This window comes from Lolium perenne, chromosome 3 (genome assembly GCF_019359855.2).
Source record: "Lolium perenne isolate Kyuss_39 chromosome 3, Kyuss_2.0, whole genome shotgun sequence".
Classification (NCBI taxonomy): Eukaryota; Viridiplantae; Streptophyta; class Magnoliopsida; order Poales; family Poaceae; genus Lolium; species Lolium perenne.
This window is the reverse complement of record NC_067246.2, coordinates 20692288-20713336: the sequence shown is the minus strand read 5'-3', so window position 1 is coordinate 20713336 and position 21049 is coordinate 20692288. Positions and strand designations below refer to the sequence as shown.

General features: G+C 49.9%; 1 protein-coding gene across 1 annotated transcript; it reads left to right on the top strand.

Annotated features, from left to right (window-relative positions):
- Positions 1–1330: 1330 nt before the first annotated feature.
- LOC139837482 (uncharacterized) lies at positions 1331–2714 on the top strand. The gene is made up of 4 exons (XM_071826912.1): positions 1331–1655; positions 2065–2149; positions 2228–2281; positions 2369–2714. Exons 1-4 carry the CDS (start codon positions 1404–1406, stop codon positions 2704–2706), a joined length of 729 nt encoding a protein of 242 aa, XP_071683013.1. The 5' UTR covers positions 1331–1403; the 3' UTR covers positions 2707–2714.
- The last annotated feature ends 18335 nt before the right edge of the window (positions 2715–21049 follow it).

Genomic DNA, 21049 nt, shown 5'->3' with positions numbered 1-21049 from the left:
CGCACATAGGATGAGCGAGATGTATGGCCCAGGCGATCCTACCAAGATCACAGGCCGTGCTCTCAGCAAGAAAGACGTTGTTCTCAAGGCTAAGCAGATTTGTCAAACTGCTATGCCTTTTACTTGGGAATGGGGCCTCCTTCCCCTCAGTTCCTCTAACCGTCCGACCCAAGAAGTAAGAGATTGTGCAACTTGGGGTTGTCTTTGCCGGTAAGTTTCTGCTTTTGCTAACCTTCTTTTTTACCTTGTTTCAGGCCAGGGACCGCTTCCCCTCTATCCAGGCAGAGCCGCGAGGACCTCTCCGGAAGCGTGCCTTTGACTCCTTCGACCCGGATCCCTACATTTTTTGGAAGGATCTGAAGATGGGGAAGACTCCGGCCGCGCGCCTTGGCCGGGACCCGCCGGAGCCCACCGGAAACCCCGAGGACCTGGTTGTGCTCGAGGTACTTTCTTTTCCGGCTTCCTACACTTGCCATCATTGCTTTCTTGCGAATTGCTTCTTAGCCACATCTAACTTTCAGATCCACGAGCGTGTGCCGCCGCTGCGCGCTGAGGCCGGCACCGAATTTATGGACAAACTTACGGCCCCGGGCCAGAAGAATAAGCAGCCGGCATCTACTGCCGGCTCCAGTCATGCTCCTCCCTCAAAGCGCTTCCGGACGGAGCCCGTGGGGGAGAAGGAAGTGGGCGTGCGCCGCTACGGGCGCAAAGCGATGCCAACCGCTTCCGGGTAATTTCATTTTCCGGCTTGCCTCCTTTTTTGCTAAGTTCTTTTTCCGGTTGCTTCTTCTCAACCACTTGTCTTTTTTCTTTTTCTCAGCCCCGCTCTCAAGCTTGGCCCAAGGCCATCGGGCTCTGAGGGATCCGCAAGGACCTCAACCCCTCCTCCTCGTTCAAGCCCGGCACCATCTGGTGCCGGCAACACCTCTGCCTCCCTTTCGGGGGGCAGAACAAATTCGGGGCGTGCGGCCCCTTCACTGTCAGATCACCGCACGGAGGAGGATCTTTCCTTCCTCCCGGAACACCAAGACACCGGCGCCAGCAACACCGGCGCCGGAGAAGAAGAAGCTGCCGGGCGGGCGGAGCCTTTTGCTCCTCCCGTCCTCGAAAAGACAACTTCCGCGCCGGAATCTTCCGCGCCGGAAGGCTCCAAGACGGGTGACGCTCCTAGCGCTCCCCCTTCTCCACGCACCATCCTCATGCCTCCGCCTGAGGCTCCTCGCGCCCAGCCCTCCAGGGCCGCTCCTGGCGCGCCGCCGGCTAAGACTTCCGGGGCCTCTTCTACCGCGCCGCCGCCCAAGCCCTCCAAGCTCATCAAGGGGAAGGCGACGGCCTCCAGCGCCCCTTCGGGCGGCCAGCAGCCCTTGGTGCTGCACGTCTCCAAGGCTGCCAAAAGCGCCAGCATGAAGGCCACCGGCCTCCTCGGCCGCATTACGGAGTTCCAGCGCCAAGGCCGGGACCTGGGGCACCTCCTGCCGTATGCCCAAAAGTGGAACGCCGCGGACATCACTCCGGCGACCCGCGGCATGGGCAAAGATCGGCTGCCGGCACCTGATCCTGTCGGGGATCGGTGTTCTGAGGAGCACTTCATGCGGCTCCGGGCTGCCGTAAAAGAGCTTGACAGCGCGTGGTACGATTCCACGAACAATCTGACGGTATGTTCTATTAACTTTCAACCTTTGCCGGTTTCTTTGTTTCCGGTTCTGCTTTATCTTTTCCTTAGTTTCATGCCGGTTTCTCTCTTGTCTATCTTCCCAGTCCCCGAGTTTTGTGGTGAGAGCGCAGCTCTTAGCGCAAAACTTAACTTAAGTTCTTAGCGTGAAACCGGCACTGCCAGTCCCCGAGTTTCGGGTTAAACATCTTCTCCTTAACACATAATTTACTTTAGAAACGCGCAAAACCGGCACTCGCTGCCCTCCCGAGTTTGGGGTTAAGAACTTTGTTCTTAGCGCAAAACTTTATCTTAAAAACGCGCAAAACCGGCACTGCCAGTCCCCGAGTTTCGAGTTAAGAACTTTGTTCTTAGCGCAAAACTTTATCTCATTTCTTCTTTTTCTTGAACAGGTCACCGCTGACACTCGGAAGGCCCTCTTCGAGGAGCTTTTATGGGAGCACCGGGAGCTCGCTGAGGCACACGACAAGTGCCAAGGTGAGTTTTTTATTCTACCGGCATCTTTGCTACCGGAAACCTTTTTTCCTTGTGACACTTACAATTTCTGTTCAACAGTGATCCCGGAAGCTTCCATCGATGCTCTCAAGGAGCAGCTCGCCACGGCCCAACGTACTATTTTTTCCTTTCTCCTTTGAACTTGGTTTCTTTTCAGTTTTACTAGTGTAAGCTTGCTAACACTCATTTTTCCGGTTACAGGGGAGAAGGATGAGCTCAGCCGGCAGCACCAGGAGGAGCTGAACGCCCTCAAGACCAGCTACCAGGAGCTCAAGTCTCAGCTGATTCAGCTGGGGCTTGACCACGCCAAGGCCCTCAAAACCGCTGAAGTGGCCGCAGCGGCCAAGTTGGACGAGGCTCTGGAGGATGCTTCCAATGCCACTGTGGTGTTGCGGGCAGAGCTGGAGGAGATGGTCAAGGCCCGGAAGGGCGCCGAGGAGAAGGCCGCGCGGCTGGAGGAGGAGCGTAAGGAGTGCGATCAGCTGATCCTGCAGACCGACACACTCGCCCTCCGTAAGTTGTTTTCTTTTACACTTTGACTACTGCATACGAGCCTTTTTTCCTTCGACCCCATTTTTGTTTCCGCTATCTTTCCGTTCGGTCTCTCTTCTTCCGGATTCTTTTCTCTCCGGTCTCTTTTTCTTCCGGTCTCTTTTTCTTCCGGTCTCTTTTTCTTCCGGTCTCTTTTCCTTAAGCTTTTTCTTTCTTTGCACAGGCCTCTTTCCGGACTCGCAGAGGTATGCCGTCAAGAAGGTCGATGCGCAACGCAAGGACAAAGGCCAAGCGGATCTTACTGTGCCATGGACGCCGAAGGACCATCTGGTCGCGCTTAACGCGCGGGTGTCCCATATGCGCTGCATAGACCGCAATCTTTCGGACATCCCTGATGTAGCTACGCAGCTATACAGGACTTTATGGCCTGGCGAGGAGGTGCCGGACACCTTCTCCCTTATCAGCGACCGTCTGAAAGGTGCCGGCAGGAGGATCCGGGAGTGGCAGTGCTCTGCTGCCCGCGCTGGAGCGGACTCCGCCCTCCGCGTCGCCTGCTCCTGGTACCCGGAGCTCAATCTGGACGCCCTTACCGGTGTGCGCGAAGGTGCAGAAACGGATCTGGACCCGATCCTCTCCGCCAAGCGGCAGGATCGCGCGTACCGCATCGCTGAGTATGCCGACATGCGCACCTTCATCCCTCCCCCTCCTGGCGTCACGGACTATCTCGACGAGGAGGAGGATGAAGCCGAAGAAGAGGTCCTGGGCGATGCTGATGCCGGCGCTGCTCCTCCGGAAGCCCCTGCTGCGTGATTATGCTCTTTGAAGTGTTTGCCTGCTATCTGTTCGTTGGCCCTGCTGCCTTAAGACAATATCTGTTAAATTCTGCCCCGGAATGCCGGGGCTTATGATGTAAGACTTAAGTTTGCCTGTGGTTGTGCTACAACATTTCCTGCCGGTAGGTTATACCGGTAGCTAAGTATCTATGAGTTTGCCTTAGCATAATTTGCTTTTGGTTTTGATTTTATCCTGCACTGCAAAGATTTCTCAATTGCTCCCGCATCCAATTTGATGCATACTTGGTTCTTTTGCCTTGGCTCTGCCTGCCTTCTCTGGGCGTTCTTTGGCGTATGAGCACAAGGTTCTTTCACCAAACAAGCATCTTCTTGAACTTAGAAATAACTTTGAAATTTTGCAAAAAACCGGTTCAACCGGGGTTAGTTAACCTTTCCGGATTGTTCTTTCCTGCTCTCCCTTTTCGCAGTTCATGTGCTTATCTCCTACCGGTTTATCTTGCTTGCCATGAAGCCGGTTTGCGGACAGCAGCAGAGTCGAAGACTCCGGTAGGATTTAGCACACTACTAAACCGGAAAGAAAAAACATTCAATAAGCAACCGGTAAACTGAAAAAATAAACAAGTTACATGCAACTTAAGTTGGGGTAGTCCCCGAGATTCATTCAAGGTTCCGGCATCTTTTATTCATAGCATATAAGGTACAAAAAGGAACTTCTTACACCACCACTTCAAGAGTAGAAAGGGCGCAACAGAGCTACGTTCCATGGACGCTTGCTCTCCTCTCCGACCTGTCCGCCTTTCCTTTCTTCCACTCCTGTGCATCGATCAAGTAGTATGCATCATTGTGAAGCACCTTGCTTACAATGAAGGGACCTTCCCATGGTGGCAAGAGCTTATGCCGGCCTTCAGTGCGCTGCACCAGGCGAAGTACAAGATCACCTTCCCGGAAAACTCTCGGGTTAACCTTCCTGTTATGATAGCGTCTTAGGTTTTGCTGGTAAATGGCTGTTCTTGCCAAAGCCAGCTCTCTTGCTTCTTCCAGCAAGTCGACATCATTTTCTCTGGCCTCTTTGACCTCTTGCTCAGTATAGAGCTGTACCCTTGGTGAATCATGAATGATATCGGTTGGTATCACCGCTTCTGCTCCATAAACCATGAAGAAGGGAGTGTATCCGGTAGACCGGTTTGGAGTTGTTCTTATACTCCACAAGATGCGATGGTAGCTCATCGAGCCAACATCCCGGTGACTTTTCCACCGCATCAATGAGTCTAGGCTTGATACCGGAAAGCACCAAGGCATTCATTCTTTCTACTTGGCCATTGCCCTGTGGATGTGCCACTGAGCACAAATCTAACCGGATGTTCTTTTCTTCACAGAACCTTTTGAACTCACCTTGAGCAAAGTTGGTTCCGTTATCAGTGATGATGCTGTGCGGGTATCCATACCGCAAAATGACATCTTTCAAGAATTTCACAGCTGTATGCCCATCACACTTTGCGATAGGTTTTACTTCCAGCCACTTGGTGAACTTATCCACCATGACCAAGATGTGAGTCATGCTGCTTCTTGCAGTTTTGAATGGTCCAACCATGTCAAGGCACCAAACAGCGAATGGCCATGTTAGCGGTATTGTCTTTAAACCGGATGCTGGGGTATGGTTTTGCTTGGCGTACCTCTGGCAGCCGTTGCATTTTCTTACCAAATCCTCAGCGTCCTCCAAAGCAGTGGGCCAATAGAACCCATGCCGGAAAACCTTTGCTACTAGCGCCCTTGACGAAGCATGATGCCCACATTCTCCTTGGTGAATTTCCTCAAGCATCTCTTTTCCTTCCTCCGGTTCCACACATCTTTGAAGGACACCGGTAACGCTTCTCTTGTACACCTCACCATTGATGAATGTGTAAGCTTTGGACCTTCTTTGTATCCTCCTTGATTCATTTTCGTCAGCCGGCAAGGTGCCGCTGATCAGGAATTCCTTAATAGGTTTAACCCATGATGGTATCTCTCTAACCAAAAACACCGGTGCATCTATCTCCATGCTATCTACCAGCACCGTTTCTTCCGGTATGGGTACAGCAGTCCCCGAGCCTACCGGAGCAGTCCCCGAGCTTGCCGGAGCAGTCCCTGGGTTCCCTTCATCGATATCCATGGGTACTACGTGTGACTCCGGTACAAAAATTGATTCTGACTCCGGGCTCGGTTTGATCGATGGCACTCTTAGGTGAGCCAAAGCTATTCCGGGAGGAATTTCTTGCCTAGATGAGCCCAGCTTGGACAAAGCATCCGCGGCCTCATTTTCTGCTCGCGGCACATGGTGAAACTCACACCCTTCGAAGAATCCGGCAATCTTTTGCACGTGAAACCGGTACGAGGCCATGTTGGCATCTTTTGCATCCCAATCTCCGGAACACTGCTGTACCACAAGGTCTGAATCTCCGTAGCAAATGATCCGGTGCGCACCGATTTCTTTTGCGACCTTAAGCCCATGGATCAAAGCTTCATATTCAGCGACATTGTTTGATGCCCTGAAATGCACTTGTAAAACATACCGGAGGTGATCTCCTTTTGGGGAAGTGAGCACCACACCGGCACCCAGACCTTCCTTGAGCTTGGATCCGTCAAAGTGCATCTTCCAGTATTCTATCCTCTGATCTGGCGGCTTGTACTGCATCTCCGCCCAATCAACAAGGAAATCAGCCAAAGCCTGTGATTTTATGGCATCTCTTCTTTCATACACCGGTACGTACGGTGATATCTGGATTGCCCATTTCGCAATCCGGCCGCTGGCATCTTTGTTGCACATGATGTCGGAAATTGGTGCTTCGCTCACCACTTTCATGGGGTGCTCCTCAAAGTAGTGCTTGAGCTTGGTGGCGGCCATGTACACGCCATAAGTCATTTTCTGGAAGTGAGGGTAGTTTTGTTTTGAGAGGGAGAGCACCTCGCTCAAGTAGTATACCGGCCTCGGACGGTTTTTCTTCCTCTTCTCTTTCAACTACAACCACTACACTCACAACCCGGTTTGTTGCTGCTATGTATAACAGCATAGGCTCTCTTTCTAAAGGTGAAGCCAGTATGGGTGCTGTGGCTAGCATTGTTTTCAGCTCTTTAAACGCTGCGTCTGCCTGAGGGGTCCAGACGAACGTGTCGGATTTTTTCATGAGAGCATAGAGTGGCAGAGCTTTTTCTCCCAACCTGCTTACAAACCGGCTTAGCGATGCCAAGCTTCCGGTAAACTTTTGCACATCTTTTAACTCTCGAGGGATAGCCATTCTTTCTATTGCTCGGATCTTTACCGGATTAACCTCTATGCCCCGGCTTGATACTAAGAAACCGAGCAGCTTGCCGGCGGGGACACCAAAGGTGCATTTTGCCGGATTGAGTTTCATCCGGAACCGTCTTAGGTTATTGAATGTTTGCCGGATGTCATCGATTAAAGTGTTCTTTACCTTAGTTTTTATCACGATGTCATCCACATAGACTTGTACATTTTTTCCAATTTGATCAAACAAGCATTTTCGCATACAAATACTGGTACGTTGCACCAGCGTTGCGCAACCCAAAAGGCATAGTGACATAGCAATAAGCCCCGTGCGGGGTAATGAACGCAGTTTTTATTTGATCTTCCTTTTTCAAAGGAATTTGGTGGAAACCGGAATAGGCATCCAGGAAGGACAACAACTCACACCCAGCAGTTGAATCAATCACTTGATCGATTCGTGGCAAAGGAAAAGGATCTCTTGGGCAAGCCTTGTTCAGGTTGGTGTAGTCGATGCACATGCGCCACACCTTCGGAGCTTTTGCCTCCAGGTTCTCATCTTTCTTCTTTTCAACCATTACCGGATTGGCCAGCCACTCTGTGTGCGTGACCTCCACAATGAACCCGGCAACTAGCAGCTTGGTTACCTCTTCTCCTATGATCTTTCTTCTGTCTTCAGCGAACCGGCGCAGTGGTTGCCGCACCGGCTTGGCATCTTTCCGGACGTTTAGAGAGTGCTCAGCCAGCTCCCTCGGAACACCTACCAAATCATCAGTTGACCAGGCAAAGATATTCCGATTCTCACGGAGGAAGCTGACGAGCGCGCTTTCCTATGCTTGGTCAAGGCCAGCACCGATACGAACGGTGCGCTCTGGGTAAGCCGGATCCAGCACAATGTTCTTTGTTTCATTGGTTGGCTTGAATGCTGGTGTGCCCATGTTTTCACTCATTGCTGCTAAGCTCATTTGCGAGGATTGAGCCAGCGCAACAGCTGTCTGCATTCTTTTCTTTTCCTCTGCGATCACCAGCGATTCTGCTAAGTTTGATCCGGCAGATGCTGTTTCCAGTGAGATCTTATAATTTCCCACCACAGTCAATGGCCCACGAGGTGCCGGCATCTTCATCTTGAGGTAAGCCGTATGAGTGGTGGCCATGAAGGCTGCCAATGCCGGTCTCCCCAGCAGTGCATGGTAGGGGCTGTCTAGATCCACCACCTCAAACTCCAGATTTTCCACCCGACAATTGTCACGTCCTCCAAATGCCACGTCCACCCGAACTTTTCCTATCGGGGCACAGGACAAGCCAGGAACAATCCCGTGGAACGTTGTGCGCGTTGGCTGAAGCATATTTTCTGTTATGCCCAGCGTTTGCATGGTGTGCTTGTACATGATGTTGATGCTACTGCCATTGTCTATCAGCACCTTGCTGAACTTCACTCGAGTTTGCGGCCCTTTCATGATCGGGTCCACAACAAGAGCATATCCACCCGGATTAGGCATGATCTTTGGGTGATCCTTGGATGACCAGGTAATTTCCTGATTGGACCACATCATGTACTTGGGAACTGCCGGCATCACAGCATTGACCTCCATGGAGCGCCGGTGTACACTTTGCCGGTCTGTTGGCTCAGTGACAAAGACAACACAGCACAGATGCGGATCTTCGTAAACATTCCGGCCTAAAGGTGCCGGTGGAGGTGGCTGGTTATCATTTTGCTCCACCCGGTTAACTTGCTGGTATTGCTGCCGGTTTGGCTGCACCGGTAAGGCGTTTGCCCCGGTAAGTGGTGGTGGTGGCGGTAGCTGTTGTTGCTGCTGCGGCATGTCTTGCGGTGGCCGCGCATCTTTCACTGTTCCTTTTTGCATCAAGTACTTGGTCCAGGTACAATCCTTTGTCAGATGGTTTGACGGATGTGCCGGATTCGGCGTGTGCCACCGGCAAGGCTGATCCATGGCAGCTTCCATGGTGTATTTTGCGGGTTCTTGCCGCTTCTTCTTCTCGGACCCAAGGTTTCTTTTCCACCCATTGTTTCTTAGGACCCGCCCATGGCTGCGATCCGGTTTTTTGCCTTTGGCTGTCGTCGCTGGCCTCAAAGTTTTCTGCACAAGCAGCAACTTGCTGCGGACCGTACCTTCGATCCGGAAACTCTTCTCTTCTTTTGTTATTCCGGTTGTCCCGGTGCTGTTCGTGGCGCAGCTGTTCCGGCTCCGGTTGCATCACGGCTGCGTTGGGTCTCCCAACGCATAACTATCCGCCACACGTATCATTTCTGCCAACGTTGTCGGCATGTTGCGCTGCAACTTTTGCCACAACGGTGAACCTCTTCTGCATCCACTGCTAAACCAAGCAATGGCTTGTGCCTCGATTACCCCTTCACAGGAGTTCCTTGTGGTGTTCCACCGGGCCAGATAATCCCGGTCTGTTTCGTTCGGACGCTGCACACACAGAGCAAGTTGCTGCGGCCTGTTTGGCCTCTGATAGGTGCTGCTGAAATTGCTCACAAAGGCCTCCTCAAAATCCAGCCAGCCATTTATGCTTCCTGCCGGCAAGTTGTTTAACCAGATTCTTGCCGGTCCAACCAAAAACGATGGTATGATTCTCACGGCCCAACGCCGGTTTCCTCCTCCTGCTACGGTTCCTCCACCGCCTGCAACGTATACCGCGGTCACGTAATCCGCGAGCCAATCTTCCGGCTTTGTGGTGCCGTCATACGTTTTTGTGTCACGGGGCAACATAAAGTTGCGAACCGGTGGTTTTTCTTTCATGATCCTTGGGCCAAAACACTTTGGACCTGGAGGACCTTCCTCCTCGATCATTTCGACAAGTACACTCTATCCAGACGGTGCCTCGCATCCCGTTCCGGTAAGTATCTCTCCCAAGCGTTCTCCCAACGGGTTCCGGTATGCTGCCGGCCCGTGGAATCGGCTTCATCGTAACATTCCGGTACCGCGGCCCTTGCCTGCCGGTACCTTGGGGGATCCATTTCCTCCTCGTCGTACGCTGCCCTTGCAGCTCGATAGTTTTGCCCGGTCTCATATCTACCGGCATGATTGTTTCCAGCATGGCCTCTGGCGTAGCCTCGCTCTGCCCCTTGGCTTTTTCTACCGGCACCGTGTTGCCCGGCTTGTTGCTTTCCGGCAAGAACCGGATCGTACACGGTCATCTGCTGCGCATTCACTTCTTTTTCTCTCCTTCTATCCGGATGGGGGGACGAAGCCTGCCCATGGGATTTGCTACCGGCATTCTTTGTTGAACGCGCGGATTTTGAGGCCGCTGCCTTGTTCAGCTTAGCCAGCTGCTCAGCATTTTGCTGCTCTATGGTTTCCAGCAGCTCTCTGACGCGCTCTTGCTGCCTTACCAAAGCCTCTCCGGAAAGCGACTCACATAGCTCTACTGCAGCCTTAGCAGCTTTTATAGTTTTATCCGGGCTGCTATACTTAGGCTTTTCCACGATGCTAACAGATGCAGAGGCGCTCTTGCCGGCAAAAATCTCCTTGCGCAAATCTTGATCTAGGTTGCGAGCTTTTAGCCGGTTTTCCGGCACCCTAGCAGCATGCGCGCTAACAGAAGCAAAGCCATGGGCAGCGTTGTACTCACGTACGGTTAGGTTCAGCTCGCGCTGCGCCCTGACGATGTCCTTGCCGCTCTCCGGCATCTTCCGGCGCTGCGCCTCCAGCTCCGCTTGAGCCGCTGCCGGGTCGATGTTCTGCGCGATGGGGGTGGCGAGGACGTTCATCGCCGCCTGGAGCGGTGTCTCCGGTGGCGCGGATGATGCTCCCGCTGCGCCTGCGCCACGCTCCAGCGGTGGCTTAGCCGCACGGGTCGAAACCGCGCGACCGGCACCTTCAGCCGCAACCTCCTTTCCTGCACCAGCCACACCGGTCATCATTACCTCAACGCTACCGGCGGCGCGGCCAGCACAAAGCCATCTTGGCGGGTCCGGTGCCACCAGCACCGGCGAGAGGCGCTGGCGCACGGGGACGGTGCCGAGGTAGACGCAGTGGCTGCCGAACTCGATGATGCGGCCGTTCTTGGGGAAGACGCCGCCGTTGGCGAAGCAGCCCGCGTTGTCGTTGATGAAGTCCATGGCGTAGATGCTCTGCACCAACGCGGACACCGTACGCTCGCCGGAGACCTCGAGGACGCCCGCCCGAATGTGAACTCCATCAAGCGCCACTTCATGCCCCACGGTGGGCGCCAACTGTCGTCGTGGTGAACGAGCAGATGCCATAGGATGGCTTAGATTGGGGCCGAATGGACGCAAGAGGATTCGGGGGAGGGTTTGCGATCAGGTGGGAAGAGATTCCGGATGGTTCCCTCAAGAACTTGGCCAAGGCCAGAGGTTGAAGAAGAAAGACACAAGGAAGAACTCCCTCTAGATCACCATTTTCATAGATGCACAAGTTACAGGCTCTGCCTTCCTACACACGCGCGTACCTACTTGCTTGCCCCCTTTGAAGAAGGGCCGCCCCCTCTCCTTATATAGGGGAGAGGGTGGCTTACACTGCAAGAAACCCTAACGGCATCTTTGACTGGACAAACTACTTTACAGAGCTACTGTACAAAGCTACTTTAATCATAGATGACACCGGGGCCTTCTTTTATCGTGGTGCCGATGTCCTCCGGCTTCTTTGGACGTCACCTCTCTCTTTGGCGCCAGGGCTCTGAATAAAGTTACTTTGCTTGGCTCATCCTTGTCTTCTTGCTCTGAAGAGAATCTTTGACCAGACCTGCCGACAGGCTCTCCTTTCCGGTATCTTCTATACCGGGTTCCGGCATACCCCTTTGGGGATACGGCTTAGCATTGCTCTCCCGGATTCCTACTAGGCTTCCGGTAAGAACATTAAACCGGTATCTTGATGGCTCAAACCATCCGGTTTGGCATGCCTTTGGCATACCGGGGGTTATCCCCCCAACACATATCACACTTTCCTCGGAACTTCCACGGTACGGGCGAAGAAATCCGCCCTCCGAAACTTGAATGCCACGTTTCCGGCTGTACCCACAGTACGTGAAGTGGTCGGAAAAACCCTGCACATTTGACAGAGCCGATCATCCGGCTATAATCCCTAAAGAGTGCTAAGCCTTGTTTGTTAGTTCCCGCATCGACGGGTATGACTTCTGCAAGTGCCTCATGGACGGCGGAGCCAGCTTGAACATCATGTACCTAGAAACTCTAGAGAAGATGAACCTTACCAAGGAACATCTTAAGCACAGCACCACGAAGTTCCACGGTGTAGTTCCGGGTAAAAAGGCAAAGTCCTTGGGCAGCATCAAACTTCCTGTGGCCTTCGGTGATGTTAACAATTACCGTGAGGAGATGATCACATTCGAGGTCGCCCTTTAAAAGTTCCTACCACGTGACCTTCGGCAGGCCAACATACCACAAGTTCCACGGGAGGCTGTGCTACATCTACAACAAGCTCAAGATTACGGGTCCTAAAGGTATGATCACCGTATCTGGAGATTACAATAAAGCTCAAGACTACGAGGAGGGCGAAGCTGCCTTCGCGGAGTCAGTCATCTCTGGAGAGGAGCTGCAAGGCTACAAAGCCGCGGTGGATCCGGCTGAGATGCACACCACCAAGAAGCAGATCTCTGACCAGAAAAACATGTTCCAGGCCGCGATAGATACCAAGAAGGTCGACCTCAAGCAAGGTGATGCCTCCAAGCAGGTTTCTATCGGTACAGGCCTGGACCCCAAATAGGAAGACGCGCTCATCGGGTTCCTGCAATCTAACATGGATATCTTTGCATGGAAACCTTCTGACATGTCCGGAGTACCAAGGAAACTCGTCGAGCACTACCTCAACATAAATCTGGGTGCAAAACCGGTGAACCAAGCTATGCGACGCTTTGGAGATAAGAAGCGCCGCGCCATAGGAATGGAATTAGCCAACTTACTAGAGGCAGGTTTTGTAATAGAAGTTATCCACACAGATTGGGTCGCAAATCCCGTCCTTGTACCCAAAAAGAATTATGAAATACTAAGAATGTGCATCGATTACTCCGGCTTGAATAAGCACTGTCCGAAAGATTCGTTTCCCCTGCCTCGCATTGACCAAGTCATTGACTCGGCGGCGGGGGCGGAACTTTTTGTTTTCTTGACGCATATTCCAGGTATCACCAGATCCGGATGAAGGAGTCTGACCAAAAGATGACTTCCTTTATCACCCAGTTTAGCACTTACTGCTATGTCACCATGCCCTTTGGTTTGAAAAATGCAGATGCCACCTATCAGCGTATGATGCAGCGATGCCTAAAGGACCAGATTGGCCGGAACATGCACGCTTACGTCGATGACATCACGGTCATGACCCGGAAAGGATCCGACTTGATGAGCGATCTTCAGGAGACATTCGATAATCTCCGGAGGTACAAGATGATGTTAAATTTGCTAAAGTGTGCCTTTGGCGTACCAGCTGGAAAACTCCTTGGCTTCATCGTCTCGCACAGAGTCATTGAGGTAAACCCAGAGAAAATCAAGGCCATCGTCAACATCAAGCGGCCAACTTGTCTCAAAGATGTACAACGATTAACTGGTTGTGTAGCAGCAATTAGTAGATTTGTTAGTCATCTTGGTGAGAAGGCATTACCCCTATACAAGTTATTGAAGAAAACAGACAAATTTGTCTTGGACGATGCAGCAGACGCAACACTAAAGGAGTTGAAGAGAATACTCTCCTCCACACCTATCTTGGCGGCACCAGCAGAGTCGGAGCCTATGTTCCTCTACTTGGCAGCGTCCAACAAGGTCGTCAACATATTCATCATGGTGGAGCGAAAGGAAGAAGGCTACGAGTACGGAGTTCAACAGCATGTCTACTACATCAGCGAGGTCCTCACGGAATCCAAGCAGTGTTACCCTCACTTTCAGAAGCTAGCCTATGGAGTATTCCTAGGAAGCCAGAAGCTGAGACACTACTTCCAGAAGCATCCAATGACAGTTGTGAGCACAGCTCCATTATCAACAATCATCAACAACTCCAACGCAACAGGACATGTAGCGAAGTGGGGAATAGAACTTTCCACCTTCGACATCAACTACAAAGCCAGAGATGCAATCAAGTCACAAGTCATGGCGGATTTCTTCGTCGACTGGACTAAAGCACCGGAGGGCACACTTGTGCCGGAACTAGAGGCTTGGGTCATGCATTTTGACGGATTCAAGCAACATCAAGGCTCCGGGGCTGGAGTTACCCTAAAGTCACCTACCGGAGAAGAGCTGCAGTACGTCCTGCAGATTCACTTCGTGGCCACCAATAACATGGCGGAATACAAGGCTCTACTACATGGACAGCGCATCGCAAAGGAAATCGGGATCAAGCACATCATATGTTGCGGGGACTCCGACCTGGTGGCACATCAAGTAGCCGGAACCTGGAATGCCAGGAACTCCGTCATGGCGGCTAGAGAGACGATGTTGACGAGATCACCAAGTGCTTCCTCAGATACGAAGTCACGTACGTCAGAAGAGACGACAACACAGCGGTAGACATGATGTCCAAGCTCGGATCCAGCCGGAAACCAATTCCACCCGAAATTTTCCTTGAGCATTTGAGGTTACCCTCGGTGAAGGGCGCTAACCCGGAAAACCCAAACGTGGCAGTGTCTCCGGCAAAGGAAGTGATGGTCTGGACCAAATTTTACCTGGAGTACCTAATCGATCAGACATTGCCGGAGGATGAGGTCCTCGCACGACAGATCATTAGGCGAGCAAGGTCCTATACAGTAATTGATGGACAGCTCTACAAGAGAAGTGCAAACATGATTTTCCAAAAATGTGTCTCAAATGAAGAGGGTATTGCAATTCTTAGAGAGATTCACCTTGGTGATTGCAGGAATCATGCCGCTCCTAGGTCACTCGTTGCAAAAGCCTCCCGGCATGGATTCTTCTGGCTAACAGCAAAAGCTGACGCTGAGAAAGTAGTCGGAACCTGTCGTGGCTGCCAGTACTACGCTACACAGCCAAACTTCCTAGCTCAAGAGCTGAAGACCATCCCTATCACTTGGCCGTTCTCGGTCTGGGGGCTCGATATGGTCGGAAAACTGAAAAAAATCGTCCTCTAGCAGTTTTGAGTACCTCTTGGTTGCAGTTGATAAATTCAGCAAGTGGATCGAGGCCAAGCCAGTTAGAAAAGCCGATGGTGCTACGGCACTGAAATTGTTTGCAGCCTCGTGGTGAGATTCGGCATCCCACATAGCATCATCAAGGATAATGGCATGAACTTTGTACAGTGAGAATTGAAGGAGTACTGCCATGACCTTGGGATCCGGCTTGACCTTGCCTCTGTGTCACATCCACAATCCAATGGATAGGTTGAGCGGGCCAATGGCCTCATACTAGCTGGACTCAAACCTCGTCTTGAAGAACCGCTTCGGCGAGCAGCCGGAGCTTGGGCGGAGGAGTTAGATGTTGTTTTGTGGAGTTTACGAACAACCCCTAACAGATCAACTGGTTTCACACCTTTCTTCCTAGTATATACGGATCTGATGTAGTGTTACCCTCCGACATCATCCACGATCTCCCGCGAGTTTCCGCCTACAATGAAGAAAATGTAGATGAGGCTCGACAGCTATCTGTGGACCTGCTTGAAGAGGCTCGGAATATAGCTAACCAATGCTGCACCATCTACCAGCAGAAACTACGCCGCTATCATATCCGCCATGTTCAGAATCACTCGTTTAAGGAAAGTGATCTGGTCCTCCGCCTCCGGCAGGTGAAGGAGCATAAGTTGCAATGTCCATGGGAAGGACCCTTCGTCGTCAGCAAAGTACTGCATAACGGATCTTACTACCTCGTCGATATTCGTGAGTTGAAGGACAGAAAGAGAAACTTCCTCCGGAAAAGAAAGAGGGAGGATCCGGGTGACGTCTACGAAAAGACAGATCATCCTTGGAATATCGCACAGGTACGTCCTTTCCACACTTAGCAATTACCACATTACATACCTTGTAATAGTTATGATACATGATCGATGAACTAAAGCATATGGTTCATTCTTTGAGTCTTTTACCTCCTTTTTTTGATCGTGTATGTTTTCCGACTAAAACCGCAGAGTTGGATGTTTCCGCCTAAGCATGTATAATGTTGTGATTTTGAAAAAACCGTTCGCTAGGATGTAAGCTTAAGTTTTCTGGTATATGAATTTTCTGTTACAAGCTTATGGATTCCTGGTAGCGACTTCCGGCACCTAAAGCCGGGGGCTTGTTTCCGGGTTTTTGATGGACGTCCATTAGGCTTCATCGCCGTCGGCGAGTCTTTTCCGGCTAAGGGTCTTCTGGCTCGTGGAAGGTCAAGTAAGTAAGCCGGAAAACGTAGAAACCAGCACTTGCTTTCAACAAAAGAACACGCATACATAATAAAATGGTAGCATGATAAGTATTTTCCGCCCAAGTACATTGCACGCGTAGTTTTCCCTAGCTACTTCAAATAGCTTAGATATTAAATTTACAAACCCACGAAGGGGCCGAATGATGCATTGTTTTTCATCCTTACAGGAACAAATCATTTCTCTGCATCAGGTGCCGGAGAACAATAAGCATCGTCCCCCGTCTTAGCCTTGTTTTTCTCAGCTTCTTTGGAGCTGGTCCAAGTATATTCGCTCTCACCATCGGATCTGACAGGTTTCTTCTTGGACTCCATCTTCTTCAGAAGCTCTACTTCGATGGCTTCGTCCTCCACACGAATGACCTTGTCATAGAATTCGTTGTGATGGATGTGCCTGACGATCTGAGTGTCATATCCGCCGCATGTGTCAAGGAGCTTGTTCGGATCAGAGCCCTCCGAAATGGAAGCAGTAGCTTCGTTTATGTTGAGGGTAGGAGCCCGGGCAAGACTCATAGCAAGAGCCATTTGAGCAGCTCCACGAGTGGAAGAGGATTGGAGATCAACTACCAGCTCCGGAAGGAGCGCCATTTTCCCGATTAACTCCCAGACATCGCAGGTGCGGCTGTTCTTCAGCGCCAGGTTGTAGCAAACCTTGCGCGAGGCGGAGATCAGATCTTTAACATCGTCTCCGGCAAGCTGGATTAGGTTGATACCTTCGATCCGGATTACGGATTGTAGTATGATAAGCTTTTTCCCTAGAAGACCTAGGTTTAATCGAACCTTGGGAAGCACTGCTAGTGTAGTTTATCTTCAGTTTACAGGACCTACCTAGTTTACTTTTGAGGGGGTTATGTTCAATGATGGAAATAGGCCAGAGTTAAGGTTTCACCTGCAGCTATGCATACATATATAATTGAAGCACATATGCGTAACAAATAAAATAGAGATAAGAGATTTGTGAGTAGCACATCCGTAAATACTCTTGCCCCTAAAGCCAGAGGTGACAAGAGCCTAATGGTCCAACCACTGTCCTTACAGCCGCAAGCAACAATAGTTATTAAGTAAATGAATACAGACCAAAGCTTTAAGCTAGGTGATTGTGCCATGATCTCGAATGAATCACTAAACATGTACCGTTACTTTCCCCTTTCTGTCACTGAGGTTTCGCGGTAGCACGCCGTTCTCCACTCATCCGATCTCTTCCCTTGATCGAATCGAATGATATGGGTACCTGCAGATCACCGAGACGAGGCAACGAGACAAGGATACAAGATTGCAAAACTCATATTCAATCCTTACACATATAATAAGATTAGATGCACATAAACGCTGCGAGGGTTCACCCCAACCCGCAGCCCGTGAGGACTACTCACACATAATATCAAGATCAAATACAAAGATAGAAATCATTGTGCAAAATACTTAGATTGAAATCACAATATTCTTACAATGGTCGCCAATTCTAAAGGAGATCTCCATTACAATGGTGATGGCTATGGCTATGGAGGATATGGGAGATGGGATGGATAAACTATGGTGATGGATCTCCTTCGGTGTGGTGCAGATGGATCTGGTGGATGCTGGCTCTATTTGGCGACGAATGGCTCTCTTTTCAGCATCGGTCCCTTCATGAAACTTATAAAGTTTGACCTCGGGAATGCGGCGGCACATGGTACGGGTGCACGGTACGGGTGGGGCTTGCCCGTACCGATGCCCGTTAAATCCCCTAGAACCGCCTTTTCAAGCGTAGTCAACTTTGCCATGCTCCTGACGTGATTTCCTTCAGTAATTACAGGTCCATTTGTCATTATGACATGATTTCTTGCACAACATCCAAAAATAGAATAGATTCCAAATATGTGCATTGATTAGTCATTAGTGGCAAGTTGAGATGTAAACTTAGTCAATTTCTTGACTTAGTTAAGGGTTTAAACGTGAGAAAATATGGCGTATTTCACAGCCATCATAGGTCATCGCGCAGGAATTGATCACGGTGCTCTTGATCATATCCGAGAGGATCTGCAAAGTACGCAAAATTGTCATAGCATGAAAAATAAGCCAAAGAGCTTATAAAAGTTTTGGATCCAAGTAATTACCAAATATCTCATTGTCGAGAAGTTCGGAGCTTGCTTTGACCTGGTGTAATGCCGTCCGGAGAGTTGTCACTTCCAACTGGAGTTTCTTAATTATCTTGGCGTCCTTGTCTCATTTGGCATGGAGACCAACATTGGCTTGTTCATACTCCGAAGTCTTTTTGGCCAGCAGGTCATCGTCCAGTCTTTGATTCTCCTCCGCTTCGTGAAGTTTTGATTCTAAATCCTTGTGGGTGGAGCGAAAGTTTCTAGCTCAGATGCGGCTGAGGTCAGAGAGCTCTTCAGGTCCGTACCTGTCAAAAATATTCAATAAATCATATAGCGGGAATAGGTCGGAAAATTTAAAGGAAAGCCTGCTCCCGGAATCAATCCTTGTTTTTCTTCTAGTTTTTTCTCTAGCGCGACAACCTTCACCTTCTGATCTTCCAGAAGCTCCACCTGCCCCAAAGAGACACGGTGCTGATGAGCAATGGTTTTATTCAGCTCATAGTGAAGAGCTTGTTGTTCCTGCAAAAGCAACAAAATTAGATGAAAAATTCTGACAACAATTTATTAAAGTATAGATCCTTTCGAAGTATGATTGCCGGAATATTTTCTGCCATGACGCTCGGGGGCTACTATGATTCTTAAATGAATTTCTACAGTTTGACAACTCAAAGTATCAAGGAGAAACCATTTTGGTTCCGCCTAGATACTTGGGGCTACTGGGGGAATAGTTTACCTTGCGCTTGCTGACCAAGTTGTCGAGAAGCTCGCAGGTTTTCTTCTTGTGCATCTCAATCTCGTAAGATTGAGAATCTGCCTTGCTCCAAGCATTGTTCATCAAGGAGTTTATCAAGTCCCGCTCGAGCTCCCATTTCTCCGCCTCTGTAAGCTTGTGGAAAAGCTTAATCGCATAACCTTTTGGAGTTGCGAGAGGCATTCAGAAGGATCGGTTTCCGGCGGGAATACGATGGCATCATTAGCCGTAGCTTCAGCCTTGTCAGCAGATGTAACCTCCGCTTCTTCCTTATCTTTGGCTCCTTCAGCGGCGGCCCGGAAGTTTCCGGAGCAGCTCTCATCTTTGCGCCCGCTGCTGATCGGGATAACTTCTTTTGGAGCTTGTTCTCCGGCAGCAGGGCCTGTAGATGGCTAAGGGTCAGCCGGAGATGGTTGGGGAGCAGCGGTGGAGGTACTTGGCGGAATGATCGGGGTGTTAGGGCCAACGACGGTAGGTGATGTCTTCAAAAAAGTTGTGATCGTCCTCTGGGATTTGCTCCGAGTAGGAACGAACTTCTGCTACCTGATCAAGGCAAAGCATAAAGTAAATAGCATTTCTACAAAATAATACGTGAAAGGTTCAAGTGTCTGTAACCAAGAGTCTTGACAAGCATGACGTCGACAAGAGTAATGTTGTGTGCAACCACAACCTTGCCAAGACCCAATACCTCGGATTTTGAGTTGTCACCGAAAGTAACGGTCCACTTGTCCAAGTTGGGCCTCAACTCCATCACGAGGTCCTTGCCGCCGGTCATATGACTTGTGCATCCACTATCAAGCACCCATTTTGACCCTCCGGCGCCATAGTCCTACACGAGATCAAGTCTTCGTTTTAGGTCCCCATTTCTCAATGGGTCCTCTTTTGTTAGTAACAAGGGTCTTAGGAACCCAAATAGACCAAGCAACATAACCATCATATGGGCCAACATATTTTGCAGAAACATCTCCATAGTATTCACGGAATAGCACATAATGGGGGTTAGAGATTCCCGCAAAGTTATTATGGGTGGTATTATCCCTTGTGACATCACCACCCACAACATTTTTCTTATTTGCTTGTGTGGGCTTGGTTTTCTTCTTCTTCTTGCTTGTCTTTGATTTAAATCCAATCCCCTCCTTCCCATTGTTTGATCTTTGATTGCTCAAAACATCATCCAAATTTTTCTCACCTTGGGAAGGGAAGGACTTGGCAAATTTGACCTTCAACCTAGTGTTCTACTTAATAACATTTATATGATCACAAGGAGTAGAAAAACTGGGCATATCATTTTTAGTTAATTGAATTTGAAGTTTCTCATGAAACTTGGTAAGGGTAGAGAATTCACTTTCCAAGGCCTTGTGAGCCTTTTCAAGTTTCTCTAATTCCTTAGTTATTTTAGCATGACCAACACCAAATTCAACCTTTTCCTTTTTAAGCACATTAGACAAGGAAATAGCATGATCACGCTCTTTAGTGAGATTGGATAAGGTTTCATTTTTAGTTTCCTCAATGGAAGACAACTTTTCCTGTAGAGCTTCTCTAAGTTCTTGCTCTTCCTCAAGAGCTTGAGACAATGCACTAATCTCATCGGCATCTTCTCTCTCAAACCTGTCCTTGAGATCAAGAAGATCATTAGCATGTGCAAGTCTATCCAAGAGGGATTGGACATGCTTTTTGGCTTCACGTTGCAAGTTAGAGATAAATTCATCTAAACTAACAATTTCTTTCTTTATCTTGAGACTCTCAACATCACTCTCCGAAGCAACAGTCTTGGAGGTGGGTTTAGATGAAGTCCTTACCTCGGAGGTTTTTGCCATTAGGCACTTGTTGAGGTTGAAGGAGAGGTTCTCATTGGGATATTCGAACAGAGATGTCAAAGGAGTGGAGGTACTAGTGGCCTCCTTACTCAATGTGTCTTCGTGAGCATCTTATCATCTTCGGAAGATTGATCTATGGAAGTCTTGGCCATAAGGCATCTTGCATTGTTGGAGGAGTCCTCATTGGGTGATTCAAAGAGTGAGTATGAAGGTGTGGATGTGATAGCAATGGCGGCCATCTCACTTCTTGTGTCGTCTTTGTCATCTTCTTCATCCCCGGAAGAATATTCCTTACGGGCAATCAACACATACTTCGATGGCTTCTTGCAAATGTCAAAGCCACTTTTCTTGATAAAT

Bases quoted from the DNA above. Each gene is read 5' to 3' on its own strand.
- LOC139837482 (XM_071826912.1), top strand. From the start codon at position 1,404: ATGAAGGCCACCGGCCTCCTCGGCCGCATTACGGAGTTCCAGCGCCAA. The intron at 1,656-2,064 runs GTATGTTCTATT...TTTCTTGAACAG, and splicing joins ATTCCACGAACAATCTGACG to GTCACCGCTGACACTCGGAA. The intron at 2,150-2,227 runs GTGAGTTTTTTA...TCTGTTCAACAG, and splicing joins GGCACACGACAAGTGCCAAG to TGATCCCGGAAGCTTCCATC.